This window comes from Urtica dioica, chromosome 2 (genome assembly GCF_054948205.1).
Source record: "Urtica dioica subsp. dioica isolate 48M chromosome 2, U.dioica_male_clone48M_v1_H2, whole genome shotgun sequence".
Classification (NCBI taxonomy): domain Eukaryota; kingdom Viridiplantae; phylum Streptophyta; class Magnoliopsida; order Rosales; family Urticaceae; genus Urtica; species Urtica dioica.
In genome coordinates, this window is record NC_142757.1 from 37776263 (window position 1) to 37793027 (window position 16765).

At 36.4% G+C, this 16765-nt stretch overlaps 3 protein-coding genes across 5 annotated transcripts; 1 reads left to right on the forward strand and 2 right to left on the reverse strand.

The window, feature by feature from the left end:
* Nucleotides 1–2771: 2771 nt before the first annotated feature.
* LOC149404613 (ATP-dependent caseinolytic (Clp) protease/crotonase family protein) lies at nt 2772–5079 on the reverse strand. Of its 2 annotated transcripts, XM_089605224.1 has the most exons (9): nt 4850–5079; nt 4601–4770; nt 4413–4487; nt 3903–3993; nt 3751–3802; nt 3497–3600; nt 3332–3408; nt 3004–3192; nt 2772–2969 (listed from the first exon to the last, which is right to left on the reverse strand). In XM_089605224.1, exons 1-8 carry the CDS (start codon nt 4989–4991, stop codon nt 3016–3018), a joined length of 888 nt encoding a protein of 295 aa, XP_089461350.1. In that variant the 5' UTR covers nt 4992–5079; the 3' UTR covers nt 2772–2969; nt 3004–3015. The 2 variants fall into 2 exon arrangements, with proteins under 2 accessions (XP_089461350.1, XP_089461343.1); XM_089605217.1 differs by having other exon boundaries at nt 2772–3192; nt 4850–5078.
* An 8145-nt stretch (nt 5080–13224) lies between these two features.
* LOC149404614 (uncharacterized) lies at nt 13225–14118 on the forward strand. The gene has a single exon (XM_089607605.1). It carries the CDS (start codon nt 13225–13227, stop codon nt 14116–14118), a length of 894 nt encoding a protein of 297 aa, XP_089463731.1.
* A 30-nt stretch (nt 14119–14148) lies between these two features.
* LOC149404615 (ATP-dependent caseinolytic protease/crotonase family protein) lies at nt 14149–16370 on the reverse strand. 2 transcript variants are annotated; one of them, XM_089601365.1, is made up of 6 exons: nt 16189–16370; nt 15975–16011; nt 15622–15788; nt 15463–15502; nt 15098–15366; nt 14149–14933 (listed from the first exon to the last, which is right to left on the reverse strand). In XM_089601365.1, exons 1-6 carry the CDS (start codon nt 16252–16254, stop codon nt 14307–14309), a joined length of 1206 nt encoding a protein of 401 aa, XP_089457491.1. In that variant the 5' UTR covers nt 16255–16370; the 3' UTR covers nt 14149–14306. The 2 variants fall into 2 exon arrangements, with proteins under 2 accessions (XP_089457491.1, XP_089457486.1); XM_089601360.1 differs by having other exon boundaries at nt 15463–15505.
* Between the last annotated feature and the right edge of the window lie 395 nt (nt 16371–16765).

The window sequence follows — 16765 nt, forward strand, 5'->3', positions numbered from 1 at the left end:
TCTTTCCGTTCAAAGACCAAGGCCTCGTCCTCTTCCTCTGGGAGATCGACCCCAAATGTCCTCCCAATCGGACCCGGAATGCCTTGAGAAGAGCCCTCTCCTCGGTCTTGCGAAAGAGATAGGCTCGTTGAATCACGAGATTCCGACCTGCTCTCCCTCGAAGAAGCGGACGAAGACGATATCTCCACAACCATGGTATCCCTACACGACAGGGAAGACGAGTCAAAAACTTTTTTCTCGTTATCAACCCCCTCGGACTCAGGACTGGGATACACGCATGATTCATCGAAAGCCATTACAGGGCGGTCCCATCCTATCTCTGGAACATGGTACCAAACGCGACTCCTGAGGAAAGGAAATGAGGACCCATCCGACAAGATAACACTATCAGGATCAGGCTCCGACCGTCGAACGACGCGGGAGTCAAAACTCAGATCAGGACGCGCAAGTCCTCCCATAGCCCTAAGGAAGGTGAGAGACTAAGATCCCTAAAGTCCGAAGGGTCCGAATACGAGAAATAAAGGAAAATACAGATCACCGAATTATGATCTCAAAAATGTATCAGATCAATGATAAAAAAGCCTTACCCGCGAAATTGAAGGTCGGAAGATCCGAGCAAAAAGCGAGAAAGCTAAGAGCACAGTCTGAATAAGCAGATCAAGCCGAGAACGCTCCGAAGCAAAAATTTAGAAGAAAAAGCAAAATGAAGCCAAGAGTTGAGAAGAGACCTTATATAAAGACCACATGAACGGCGAGGATTAAGCTTGTCCAAGAAGCCAAACACATCTGACCGTCGAAGCAAATGACGCCACGGTTCAGCAATACCAAAAGACAAACGACGTCGTACGATGTCCTGCAAAAAAGAGAAGAATGTAGAATTCTACTCGGAACATCCCGAGACAAATAAGCAAAGATGAACACGGTCATGAGTAAAACCGAAATAGTTCCTTACCATTTTTGCTAATAATACTAAGAAACTGGAGGGCAGCTGTTACGGGATAAATTAGTCGGACACCGAGTAGAATAGTCGGACTCCCGAGCAGTAAGAGGAATCCAGCACCGAGCTCAGGTTAAGTAAACACAAGGGCCATCCATTGAAAAGGAACGAACCGTTCATAAGTTAAGAACGAAACTCACCGATCAGAACTTCGGAGAGAAGAGAAGAACGTGGGTCAAAGACTAGTCAAAACCAAAAGAAAACATGTTTCAAACTATAAAACGCACACCCCGACGGTTCAGGAACCATACGAAAAGTATTAACCATCCACCTCAGCGAGAGGTGAGAGGCAGTTACCCAAAACCGTCCAGGACGTGGGATTGATCACCCCACGTTCCCCAGAATAACCGCCAGAGACACGACCACGAAGCCACACCAGACGAGTATAAATAGAGGCTGCGACACAGAACTAAGGACGAACTTTTCCACACACTTTCTTTCACTTGAAACCTCTAGAAAACACTGCTCTCTTGTATTAGATTCGTCTGTATAAAGAGAAAGTCTTGCCTAAATCATCTCTGTACTCGGAGCCCTTGTACTCGGAGTCTGTGTATTTTCGTGAGATATTGTTGTACTAATTTTACAGGTCAACAATATATATATATATATATATATATATATATATATATATATTTGTAAAGTTAAAAAAACTAATCAATTTTATGCATGAAAAAATGTGGATTAAAATATTTATACTGCTAATAATCTTAGCATCTCTCAACACATTTGATCATTCGACGATGCAGGACTACAAGATTTAACTAATTCCGAATGAAATTAACCATCAAATTGCACAACAAATTCAATACTCTTAAGCTATTCAACCAATTACGAACCGATTTGACCAAATGATGGAACACTTAGACGATTATCACGCTTCTCAACTAATTTTGAGGAGATTTGACCTTTTTCGTTCCTTTTCTTCGACCTGGATGTAACTTTGACCTTCAAACATGATGAAAACATCCAAATAAAACCCTAGTTCTACTATTAAGACCATCTCCAACTCACTCCATATTGAAGTAAAAAGTGATAAAATGAGGTTGAATATGCTCCAACTCAACCTCATTTTTCACTACCTTGTGAAGTGAGTGAATAGGAAAACTTTAAATATGGAGTTTTTTTATTCATTCTACTTCATTTTGAAGTGGAAATTTAATTATATTAAAATAGTTGAACTAATTACAAAATGATCGCAAAACTTTATGTATTTTAATATTTTACATGTAATAATATTAATTTATCATAAAACCTTTTTATATTATTCTAATTTGGTATGAACATTGATCAAAAGTCATTTAAGTACATGGCAATATATAAATTAAAACTCTAAATAATAAATTACTAAAACATAATACATTACAAAGTCAAGTGCAAACAAAATGAAGCAACATCTAGTATTTAGGAGTGTATGATTCATCATCATTAAAAATATTGCTAAATGGATTTAGTGTAAAATTTTAATTAGTATTCTAGTATGATGCACTTCATTTTATAATTGTTTGTCAAGTACTTAAATGTTATATGTAATTTGCGGTAATTTAAAAAAGTAATGACTTTGTATTTATTGGAAAGTCGCGTAATTATTTTAAATTTATATAATATGTATAAAATTATATAACAATCATTAAGATACAAAAGATACAAATTAAATATATATATATATATATATATATATATGGTCCAAAAAGTAATAATTAGGAAGTTAAAATTATCAAAATATTAGAGAAAATATGGATTATGAAATTTTAGTGAAAAAAAATGGAGTATTAGATTGGAGATGAAATACTGTTTGAAGTGACATAAACTGCATTTTGGAGTGCTAGAAACTGTATTTATGAAGTTTTGGGTTGCAGAAGCTCTGAGCTGAAATAATTTCAGCCAAGATTGGGGTTTTATTTGAATTTAATTATTTCAGAAAAATGTTTACAGTCGTAGAGTACATTATTAAACATTAATTTGACCAAGCCCCTATATTCCGTAGGCAAGTAACTATGGATAGAGAATATAATATGAAATCATTTGCCACTGTAGTTTGGTTTTCGCTTCTCAGCAAATGCGGCCAGGCCTTCTAGTCTATCTTGGGTCTTGAAGAGCTGCTCGTAGCAGTGTTGTTCGATTTCCATGCCCGCATCCATATCTACCTCTAGCCCCTCATTGATGGCTTGTTTCGCCATTCTTATTGCCACCGGACCCTGGATAAGATTTTACATCTGATGCTTAAATGATTTCATACACACTTTCAGTTCTTAAGATCACCAAAAGTGCAAGTTTAGCAGCACTTAGCACAGTAGATAAGTTAGAACTTGGAAATGCAACGATTGAAGTACGTACTTTTTGTATTATCTCTCGAGCCATTTCGAGCGCCTTTAGATGAGCTTTGCCAGCGGGAACACAGTAATTGACAAGACCTGAAGAGATTTTTTAACACGACCCATTAAAGAAAACCGACCCTTATATCAGAAAAATAAAACCATTATAGATCGCAAGTACATCTACCGATAGACATTGCCATAGAGCCACTAATCTTTGATCCGGTGAAAATAAGTTCTGTTGCTTTCGCTTTTCCAACTAATCTTGGAAGCCGTTGTGTCCCACCAGCCCTGTTTTAAGTCCAAGATTGTTGGGAAAGATAATGAGAAGTTGATAATATCATCTTCACAGCAGATATGAAATAGAATTTAAAAAAAAAAAAAAAAAAAAAAAAAAGAGAGAGAGCATATATGTGAATGTGATGCGTGATTAGCTCATACCCGGGAATTATAGCGAGCCCTGTTTCTGGCAAACCCAACGCCGCATCTTCTCCTGTGTCAAATTCAGACAGGAAACGTAACTAACCTCATATGGCGGTTATCAATCCTCCCTAAGCTTCTAGATTTTTACTCAACATGATGAATAAAACTACCACATATTCGAAGATCACAAGATAAAGCCATTTCAAGCCCACCGCCCAGCGCAGCTCCTTCAATGACCGCTATTGTTGGAATAGGGAGTGCCTGAACAAAGTTATATATTATGCGTTAAAATCATGTTTTACCGGAGCGTGTTAATATGCAAGAGAAGCAAAATGATATATCAGCAACTTGAACTTCGAACAATCTACAAAAGATGGCATGCACAGACAATTGTTTGACCATATGAAATAAGCAGATTGAGGTATATAACACAAGCTTATTCATAAACTTCTGATGCCATAAAAAACACACACATACACACACACAACTGGGTAAGCTCATATGGTGAAACTGTATAGAGCTATAAGTATATGAGTATGGTGTGATAAATATATGTGTCTAAATAACAACGTGTGAGTAAAGTTGTAAGCTAAAAAGAGAAGCCATGGTGTAAATATATGTTCGTTTCAACAAAAGAAGCCATGGTCTAAAAAAAAGACCAAGCAACAAGGTCAACAAACCTCTAAAACAGAGAATGTGGACCGCAAGGCTGAGATAAACAACCGACTCTCGTCTGGACTCATTGTCTTTCGTTCCTGTCAACCCAAATTGCTTCGATTACATTAACAAATAATCACATGGTTAAACAAACAATCAACATGATTAAAAGAGAATTTTCGATTTTTTTTTCTTCTTCTTTCCTTTACACCTTCAAATCAGCACCAGCACAGAACGCTTTAGGAACCGAGCTCCGAAGCAACATGACTCTCGCGGATGAATCGTTACCGATGTCATCAATGGCGTTTCGAAGCCCTCTCAGGAGCTCTTTACCGATCGCGTTCCTCGTCTCGGACCTGTCCAAGCTCACCTCGACGATCCCTGCGACGAATCGAACCCGAGTCAGAGCGTTTCAGGGCCCGATCAACCGAACAAGATCGAAATTGGCGGCGGAGATCACCGGAGTCCGAGTCTGAGAGCTTGTGGAGGTTGACGAAACGAGAAGGCGGCTCAAGGATGAGAGTTCGGCGAGTCTGGTGACGCCATTGTTGGGTGATTGAAGTGCGAAGAAGGTTTGAAGCGCGCATTGTTGCGAGGCTCATTTCGGAGGAAGGATGGTCTGGTATAGATGATCAATTTTCAATTTTTTTTGGACTAAATGGGTCTAAAATAGAATTTCAATTATCCAGAGTAGACTTTCCGTTAACAAATTCTTAAAAGCCTATGAACCTGTTTAGAAAAAGTGAATTCTTAAAAACCTTATTAAAAATAAATCATTTTAGAATTGGTTATTCAAATTATATCAATTTATTTTTCCGATTTTTTTAGGGTGTTCATAAAAATTACTAAATTATCCGTCAAAATCTGAAGAAGTTCAAGTTAATACTAAATTGCGGGGTTACTGCTAATATAGTTGATTATTAAGAGTATTGGGTAACTTCATTTTAGTTAAGACTTGAGAGTATATGGGTAATTTCAAATTAATATGTTGACCTATTAGTATTTGAAGTTAGAAAAATTGTGATTTTATCTAACATTGTGGATATATATATATATATATATATATATATATATATATATATATATATATATATATATATATATTGCGAGTTATAAAGTTGTGTATTGGGAAAAATGATCCGAAGAAACTATTCGAGAATAACTTGACTATTTTCGGTTTGATTTAGTATAATTATTTTTAGTCAAGTTGATTCGAGTTTTCAAAATAAAAAAAATTAAGTATATTAGCTTAAGTGGATAGCACATAAAAAGCACGAACCCAATATGGCTGCACTTTAAGTATTTAGCGTTTTAAAAAAAAAAGTATAAATAGTATTTTTTATTGTCTCGGGAACTCGAGTTCAACGTCAAACATCCCACAATATTGGCTATACGGTACCAAACTGAAACTACAGTATTTTGTGCAGAATTTGATTTCGAACTGAAATTTGAACATCAATATCAATACTAGAACGAATTTAATGTTTGTGGGATAAATCAAATACCAATGCACACTTTATTCGTCAATACTCAATACTCATATTTAGTTGGAAGTTCTAAATGCTAGTTGCCAGAAACGATAAAGTGGTACGTACATTGTACAGTCTACAAATCCCACTACTTTTGTTCAATTTTCTTTTTATCAACATTGCTCGATGTTGAAGACAAAACAGAGAGAGAGAGAGAGAGAGAGAGAGAGAGAGAGAGAGAGAGAGAGAGAGAGAGAGAGAGAGAGAGAGAGAGAGAGAGAGCTCCCAGGACGGAGCTCGCTACTAGTAGAGAGGATTAGGTCAGTGCGAATTACAAAGGTAGACGGCAACAAGATTGACGACTAGCAGATGGAGAGAGAGACAGAGGTAACAGAAAAAACAAAGTGGAAGAGAAAAATGAGAGAACTATGCGAGAGAAATTTTTTTTATAAAATATAAAAACCAACCAGATAAATAACCGAAAACTGGTTTAACAGTTAACTGATTTTTGTTACTTTTTTGTAGATTAAAGGACAAGAAAAAATCAATTAACTATTTGAGAAAATATAATATAATTAGTTGAAATGTACCTGATGAACCTATGATAAATCGGTCTTTTGAATCAACACATATATCTAGAGAGCTCATCATTTCTTTCTCATTCACTATGACAATACAATATCAAAACTGATAAGCAATATCCACGAACCAAAACTGTTTATAAGTAATTTTAAGCCTTGTTTAGTAGGAAAGAAAGTAAGAGGAATGAATTTAGATCGAAGAATTGAGTTGTGAAAATTTACCATTTGTGGTGTTCTAAAGATTGAGATTAATATACATGAGATAAGAATGGATTTGTAATCCATGAGGTCCAAAAAATAATACTTCCTATTCCAATGGGGTTGAGAAAGATGGAAATAAACTTTTTCAGTAAATTAATATTGTAATATTTATATATAAAATAATATATACATAATTGGATTATACATTAATTTAATATAATATAAATTTAGTATTCATTTCTCTTTTCAATTTAAACCAATCAATAATGTGATCAATTGTAATTTTTCACCTATTATACTAATTTACTTCTTACACATTTATAATTAATTACATTCATTTATATTCCATCATATTCAATTCATCCACACATAATTTTATCGTTCTTATGAAACAAAGCCTTAGTGTCACATCATTATACAATTTTCCACACGCACGCAAGCATCTCGCTCAAAGAAGTATGAAGGTTCAAGACTTGATTGTCGTAAAACATTTCTCTACAAGTCATTCAGATTTGAGAAGCATCTAGAATGTGTTCAAGGTCATTGCATCTTCTAGAATTCTCTAGAAAGAGCATTGTTGTAAACACCCATAAAGATTAAAAATTTCCTTTCAACCTTTTCTCGCTTTTTCCTCGTTGATTCTTGCACCGCTAAAATTGAATTTTTCTTGAAATTATGCTGCTTAACTATGAATATTTCTTTTCAAGTGGGTGCAAGATAATTTATTTAAGACAGCTAAAAGTTTGAATATCCAATTTGTATTTCATGTTTATTTTATGTACTTCTAAATATTTATTTTGGTTGCTATTATTTCTTTTTTAAATTTTAGTCTCGCAAAAGCAAAACATATGGAAGAGATACAAACAAGAAGAATAAACCATGCATTTCAAGAATATGCTAGATCTTTAAAAAATATTAATTTTCTGGATCAACACATATGCCTAAAGAGCCTATTTTTTTTTTTCTAATTTAATGTGACAATAGCATATCCAAAGTGATAAATAATACTTATATTTATTTTTTCTTATTTAATGTAACAATAGCATATCCAAAGTGATAAATAATACGCATTGTCCAAAATTATTTTTATATGTAACATTAGTGTCACACTCGGCTACAATTTTCACACATGTGGATTCAAAGAAGCGTGGTGGTCCAAATGTCATGGAACGCTCTTAAAGAATCTACATATATGCCTATTTTACTCAAATAAAAGAAGCATCTAGAATGTGTCCAGTTTCGTTGTGTCTTCTAGAATTCTCTAAATAGGACAAATAGCCATAGGGAGTTACAATTTTCTTTTAATTTTTTTATTTTTTATTATTTTGTTCGAGAAGCACACTTTTCTTTAAATAGGATATATAGGGTAAATAGCTATTTCATTTTGAAGGTGGGTGTAAGATTATTTTTTTTTTAAGTTAAATTTCGTCATGTTAAAAAAGAGTTAAGAGTTCGAACATGTAATATGTACTTCATGTTTATTTCAGGGAGAGTGAGCATACTAGCCCAATCAACCCACCAATATTAGGGGAATAGCTCAAGTTTAAATAAATTAAGTGAATAGTCCAATTAATATTTCACTACCTAAATTACCCTCATATAGGTACCCTCATATATAAGAGCAAAACTCAATTTTCTCAAAACCTAAACCTAAATTCGTTCTCGTCTTCGTCCATTTCACGCCACCGATCCACTTCACGCTGCCGATCGCCGCCGATCCATTTCACACCGCCGCGTCATTGCCAATCGTCATCCATCTTCGTTGCTGATCCCTAACGTCGCCGACGAGATCCGTCATAGACGCCGTCAAGATCCGTCATAGACGGCGTCGATTCTGTCGAGCTCTGGCGGCAGCGATGCTCGACCTCACCGGAACGAACCAGCTCGACCACAGCGCCGAGGAACAAGACGAAGAAGGGAAGGCAGGGGGAGAGGAATCAGCGGCGGAGAGGAAATCGGCGGCGATGGAGGGGATTGAGGAGAGGCACTTTGTAAATTCGCGAATCGGTTAATTTAATTAACCTACTAGAGTGAGTTAGGTTAATTAATTAACTGATTCGTGAAGGATTTGAAATTCACAAAAAAAATTACAAAAATCATAACTTAAGTCAATTGATATTCAAAGCATTCAATTAATTAACCTAATTCTGAATTCAATCATTTAGTAAATTAATTTTACTCACAAAAAAATCAGAACCTAAACTAATATTCAACCAATAAGTTAATTAATTAAGCTAACTCACTCCAGTAGGTTAAGTAGGTTAATTGAATTAACCTATTCGCGAATTTACCAAGGGCATTATGGTCTGAGCCGAAAATATGGGCTATTTGCTTAATAAAATGAAACTTGAGCTATTCCTCAAATAAGAATGACAAACTTGGCTAGTTAGAATAAATTTAACTTTATTTTATTTTATGTAATTTTTAATATTCATTTTATTGTCATTTTTGGAATTCTTTTTCCCGCTATTTCAGTAAAGCAAAATATATGGAGGGAATGCACACCCAAAGTCACAAAGACACTTTCCTTGTACTGCTAAAACAAATCGCTAATTCATTGTAGATGGGCCCCTCCTGTACTTGAAAGGAAAGGGCATTTATATCCAAACTTTTTAGTAATGGTTTTTTCAATATGAATTTCGTACGTACTATCTCCTAAAAAAATTAGGAAAAGTTCTCTTTCATGCAAAGTTTTTGGGATGCCTAAAACTTTAATTTTTAATTCATTGAAATCTCGTTTTCTCTCTCACCCTAAGATAAATCTCTAATTCATTGATTTTTATGTTGAATCTTGTTGAGAATGGTTTTGATAATGAATTAGAGATTGCTAAACAAGATTCAACAAGGTTGGAATTTAGGTTTCATAATTTCAATTTTAGGGTCATGCTAATAACTTGCGCCGATAAAAAGCCTGAATTGCTAATAGGTATTCATAGAAAACTCTAAATTCCAACCTTATTAGCGGAGGAGAGCCAGTAGAATTCTTATACCCTCACAAGAATCGTAATCCTAGATGTGCTCAATTTACTAAAACTCATAACAATTACGGATTAAGAATTTCAATAAAGAGTACAAATGTTTCTTCCTAGATGATCAAGCCAAATAAAAGCATAAATATTCATGAACGGTGGCACCCACAAGTAATAGAGAATCGAACAAAGTCTAAACAAATTTCATTATTTCATGTCACGGGTTTGAAATCACCATCAACCATTCAAAATCTATCTAGACATAATTAAATAAATAAAAATAATAAAATAAATAGAAAATAACATAGAACAAGACGGTCGCTCTACGGCTCTCCACTCTCCTCTTGAAATTCGGCCAATTCCTTAATAGCCTCCAGGTTTGATTCATGACATAGACAATTTGGCCCAAGCAATAGGCCTCGCAATACAAAAGCCCATTTAATTTTTGGAACGCACATGTGATTTCCACTTTGGCCCATGATGGCTTATTATAGAGAAATTGCCTCGAGTATTATCATTTCATAACTTTTTTCTCATTTCTACTACTCCAATCTACAAATACAGTTTCGCCCTCTCTTTATTTTTTTTTTCCTTCTTTCTCTCATTTTCTTCTCAGTCGTTCTCACCCCCACTACCTCTGTGAAACCACGCACCCAAATCTCGAGCTCCTTCAAAATCCACTTCATCCCTCCCAATGGCGTCTAATTTCTCCGCTCCTCCTCGCAGCTCCACCAATGGCGTCCCAAATGTCAATCCTCCGTCGAACCCTAATCCGAACCATAAAGCAAAAAAAAAAAAAAAAAAAAAAAACCTCAGCCAATGCAATCAAGACAATCTCCACCTTCCCTTCCCTCTCCCAGATCTCCGTTAATCCATCGTCAATCGAATCTACCGTCGCCGAAGAGCCTCATATCTCCGCTGAAACTTCTCTCTCGCTAAATCTGGCCTCATGAAGTCCTTTCTACAACGAGAATTGGCGAAGCTCCATGATTGCGATCAAATTTCTAATCGAATCACCGGGATCGCGAGTCCAAACCCTAGCTCGACACGTGGACGCAAAGGGACTCGATGATGTGTCCGCGGACTGGACGGCGTCGCAAAACTGGCCGAGCATGAAACATGTAAGAGTAATTCTTGACAACTATATAAATAATTGATAACAATTGTAGATGTAGTTGTCAACAATATTCGTCAGTTATTGACATCTATGAGTAAATAGTTCTCTGTTTGTTGACATCTAAAGTCAACAAATATTTAAATTCGTTCAAAAAAATTTAAACATACTCAGATCAAACCGAACATTTAAACAAACTATAAAAATGACAGAGAACTTTTTAAATCACGAAAAATTTGAAAAGGCAAAAACAACGAACCTTGAACTTTAGTTTGGGCGAATATTTGGTGTCGGACCTTGTGCGCGGAGGTTGGACGAGGGTTTCTGAGTTTGGGTGAAGGAGACAGGATTTACAGCAGAGAGAGAGAGAGAGAGAGAGAGAGAGAGTTTCAAAGTTAAATGTCCGGTTCACTTCATTTCTCTATTAAATATCAATATTAAATGCTAGTAATATGAATTAATTAGATTAAAATAATGCTTGAATATTTTCTGTAATCTCTACACTAAATAAACATTATTACACCAAATTTGGTGCAACATTGTTCATTTGGTGTAAAAGTTACACCAAATATAGAATTTTAGAGTTTTGAAGTTTTTATCATTATAGCATCTCCAATGCTAACACTATATTTGGTGTAATTTTACACCAAATATAGTGTAACTTTTACACCAAATTTCTATTTAGCTCCAATGTTACTACTATATATCTTACACTAATGAGGATATTCTAATATTATGCCTTTTATATTAAGTTTTTAAATTTAATTAGTTACTAATTATATGTCTAATTGTGTATAGATATAAACTAATATAAGTATATCTTACTTATTACTTATGTGTAATATTTATTATAAATTAATGATAAATTATTTAAAAGTAAAAAAATAAAATTATAAAAAAAGCGAAAAAATTAATAAATTTCATCATACGAATAGTACAAGATTTATTTGGGAAATAAATAGTGCAACTAGAAAACATAAATATAAAAATTACATATAATTAATTAATTATTATAAAAATAAGCATGCTAAATTATTTGTGTTGTATTGAAGGGAATAATTTGGATTACAAATAAAGCTATAAACAATTAAAAAATATTAATTAAACTTATATAAACTAAAATATGTATTTTTAATCATAGGTTATGAATTAATTAGATTAAATAATGTTTAAATATTTGGTGTAATTTTGACGTCAAATGAACAGTATTACACTAAACTTAGTGTAACATTATTTATTTGATGTTATAATTAAAACAAATAGAGTTTTAGAGCTTTTCTTATTGAAGAACTCTACTTCTATTTACAAAATTTTAAAGTTCTTCACTAGAAAATAGAAATGCTCTTAGAGAGCTTTTACTATATTTATAGAATTTTGAGGTAATGCATTGGAATTTGGAGATGTTCTAACGACTTTATTTATATAAACTTGCCATCTTAATTTAAACATCAGAAAAAATAAAAAAATAAAAAATAATAGCAAGTATCGCAATTATTTTTTTATTTCAAAAAATTGTTATGATTGTGTTTTTCCAACTCCAATTTGATCTACGACAACTCTTAGGTTGATTAAATATTGAAGACAATCAAGATGCCATTGTAATTTGTTTGCGTAGGATGAAGATTCTATACACGATAAAAATGGATATTAAAAATGTCACTCCTTCGTCTGAGTCGAGATCATATTGCAGTTTCTCAATAGATGCTAATCTTACACTCGTATCGAGTAGCAATACTATGAGAAAAATAACATATTTTCCTTCCTTCAAACAGCGAGGTTTTGGTGGGGGGGCTCGGAGGACAAAAAGAAGATACATTGGAAAAATTGGGAGTCTATTTCGAACCCGAAAAGCAAAGGTGGTTTGGGTTTCAAGGATCTCGGGGATTTCAATCGAGCCCTCGTGGGGAAGCAAGTGTGGCGAATCATTCATTCCCCGGGATGCCTCATGGCTCGAGTCATCAAAGCGAAGTATTTTCCGCATACGGGTATTGACGACCTCCATAGCAAAGGTCACTTTTCTTTTTTGGGAAAGAGTCTTTGTTGGGGGCTGGATCTTATGCGGATGGGGATTAGATGGCAAGTGGGCACCGGGAATCTAAGGGCCTTTGGGGTTCCTTGGGTTCCTAGACCGGGTGCTTTTGAGCTCACTTCGGAAGAGCCGGATGATGGATTCCCGTGGCGAATAGCAGATTTAATGGCAGCAGGAGGAGGCTGGAACAAGGAGGTAGTCAACGCGCTTCTGAGTCCGTATGACGTTGCGGCTGTTTTGAGGGTGCCGGTGGGTGATGGGCTTGGGACGGATCGACTTGTGTGGCATTTTGAGGAGGACGGAGTTTATACGGTGCGTTCGGGATTACCGGTTGGCTCGTTCGAGGGTGGCCTGCGGTCCATCGGGATCGACCAACTCGGAACCTCTCTGGTGGAAGAAGTTGTGGAACCTTGCGATCCCTCCCAAGATCAAACACCTTTTGTGGCGCTGCTAGTTTGAAGCTCTCCCCACGATGGGGAATCTCAGACGGAAAGGGATTCCATGCCTTCCTTTCTGTGAGTTTTGTGGCGCGCTCCCGAAAGACGTGCTTCACGCCACTTGGTCTTGCGAGCGTGCTAAGGCTATCTGGGATGGCTCGACCTTGGGAAAGTGGGTTGAGAAAACTGGTGCAATCCCATTCAAGGAAGTCTGTATGCGAGCCTTTCGGTGTCTTTCGACGTCGGACCTGGAACTCTTTTGTGGGCCGGTCTGGGCCGCGTGGTCGGACCGTAACAGACGTATGTTCGAAGGTGTGGAGAAGAGGCCCGAGGCCTGGGTCACTGACACTGCAAATTGGCTCTCGGGCTTCAAATCGGTCTCAGCCAAGCTGGAGAAGAGGATGGAGGCCGGTCCCCCCCCTCCTGTCTCTTGGAAGCGGCCACGTGACGGGACGCTGAAACTGAACGTCGATGCGGCGTGGGATGTCGATTCGCACCGGGCTGCGATTGGGGCTGTGGTCCGCGACCACTCTGGCGATGTGGTGGGGGTCTTGGCGCTGGAACTTCTTGATGTGGACTCGGCGCTGACGGCGGAGTGTCGCGCGATTCGGGAAGGCCTCCGCTACGTGCGTGAAAACGGGTGGGAGGTCGCAGCGGTGGAGTCGGATTGCCTCCGGGCGGTTCGGCTGGTCCTAAATGCTCAAACCCTCGGCCTTCACGGTGTTATTGTCGCTGATATTTGTACTGAACTCCGGATCGCCACTACTCCGACGACGTGCGCCTGGGTCCCCCGGCGTTGTAACGCTGCTGCGCACCTGGTTGCGAAGTCTCGCCTTGACTGTATTATTTTTTATTGCTGTTTAAATACCTGCCCTGCGTGGCTAAACGACTGTATTTTTCGGGACTTAGCGGCCCAAGCTTGTGGTTAATGAAGATCTGGTTTTCCCTCAAAAAAAAAAAAAAAAAAAAAAACTTGACTGTCAAAACAAATTTTGCTCATTTCCTAGAAAACAAATTACCCTAATTCTTCCAGGAGAAATGAAGAGACAAAAGCAGAATAAAGAACTAGTCACTCACATTCACATACTATTTTTTTTTTTTTCGTTCTTCAGAGCGCTTACATTCGATGAACCCATTTTTCAAGTCGAAGCTGCTTCAAAGGAGGCCCGAAGTCTTGCTTTCTTTTTTGAGGACACTTCCATTTCCCAGTAGTCTCATTCACACTGGAATCTAGAAAGTTTGTTCTTTCAGCTAACGCGGCTCTATTAACAATTGGATATTTTCGATCCGCCAGAGAATTAGTTTTTGGCCTTTCCAGACGATTCTCTTCACTCCCGCTGTGAAATCTGCCTTTTCTTGTTGCAACAAAGCCATTATTTGAGGCTCCATTTCCAACGTTTTCCTTGCCGTTGCCTCTACGAGCTGTGTTTTCATTCAACTCTGCATCAATGAAGACCAACTTCGGTGATGAAAAGCCATCCTCTTTACCAATCTTCACTTCCAAGTCATCAGCGATTTCGATCCCCCGTGAAGCCCATTTGGAACATCTTTGCACATTTACCGACATAATGTCCACTTCGCGTGAAAAACCTTGTGTGCATTGAGAATCGTCTCGATCCAGATTAGGTACCGCCTCGCATTTAGCAGCTCTAATTCCATGCTTTTGCAATAGATTACTTTCCGAGCCGTGTTCAAGTGCACTCCAAAAAAGCGTGGTACTCTTATCACCAATTCTGGTATATTCCTGTGTAGAGAGAGCATAACCATGATTAAGTATCACGGGGTTTCGTCTCAAAACTAATTAACAATGAAACCTTGTTGTAAAGTCAATTCATCTCAAAACATGACTCGTAAATTCTTCAAAACTCGAATCATAGGTTAGCATCGAGGTAAAAAATAAACAAGAACCTCATTTAGTGGCGGTTTTTCTTGCTCTTCTTTTTCTACATAGGAGTTGCTATTGCCGGCAAGTGGAACTGAAATCTCGACACTATCTCCAACCCCATTTCTGATGGCATCCTCGTAATTCTCAACTGTGTCTCTATTTTTCCTTTCGACATCAAACCCGTCCACACACTCGCTCTCTATGAAAGCGGAACCTCCAAAACCATCACTTGTATCCAAGACCGGAGATTCGTATGCGTAGTTTGAGAACCAGTTTCTCACATGAATAGGCTCTATCAGAGAGATAAACAAACCAAATAAAGAAAATTACTCTACTTTTCATACAATCTAAAGTTACTGTAAGAGAACAAGAGTACTGATTTACATACCAGAAAGGAGGGTAGCCGAGTGGGATAACTCAATAATCTTCTGCTATATACAAAAAAAAAAAAAAAATAAATAAATAAATAAATTATGATAAACTTTGTTAGAAATGGAAGATTGGGAGTTAATAAAATGAGCCGAGAGATATAGAGGAAAGAGAGTACCTCACGGAGAGGTTCTTCATCTTTTTCGCTTTCACCGCCATTGATAAAAACATCCTCATTCCCGGATTCGGTTTCTTGACAAACAGAACCCCCAAAAAGGTCATTCGAATCCAGTTTCGGCGATTCATACTGATAGTTTGGGAACCAGTTTCTTATATCAGGAGGTTCTGTAATAGAATCCCAAAACGATATATATATATATATATATATATATATAGAGAGAGAGAGAGAGAGAGAGAGAGAGAGAGATTAGCGAAATAAACCAGGATAGAAATCGTGTTTCGATTGGCTGACGAGAAAACTACAGATTTACTGGATAGAAGAAGAAGAAGAAGAAAATAAGACGGACAAACCTGAGGGAAGCGAGAGCGAATCCGAAGGCCCTAAAATCTGAAAAGCAAACAACTTCTTTTCAAAACGGTAGCGAAAAAAAAAAATAATAAAAAAATAAAAAAAAAAAAATTAAAAAAAAAAAAAAAAAACACACACACACACACACCAAGATTTTCAAAATGTAGGGAAATGTCAACTGAGGAGTCTGGAAAATAAAGTATTCAGCGTATGTACCTCAGAATCCGTGGCACTTTGGACATGGAATTGGGAGCTCCGGGATAACCTTTTCGGAAGCTCCATTGGACTCTATCTCTCTGTCTCCGTCTCTCTCTAGGTTCGCGTATTTCGTTTTTGTTTGTTTGTTTCTTGAGATTTCTGCTATTGTGTCCTAATTTTGAATCTCCCGGGTTGGAATTTTTGGCGCTTTTTTATTTACTAGTTTTTGAACTTTGAGCGATTTTTTTTTTTTTTTAGTACGTATCAAGGACTGAAATAAATGTACTCAGAATTATTAATATGTATCATATAATCATATTATATTACATGTTATTCTCATCTTGTGAAATTAAATGATCACATTTGATATAGTTTTATATTTGATGAGTAAATGTTGTATTATTAATTTAGGTGATAAATTTAAGAGTTTAAAATAATTACATTTATCATTTATTATTAGTTTGTTAGTGTTCAATATTTATAAAACTAAATAAAAGAAATATAGTAAGGAATAAAGGATAAAAAGTTATAAATAAAAGAAATAAACAAAATTAAAGAAAAAAAACCGTTGTATTGAAAAAAATCAATTTCCTTA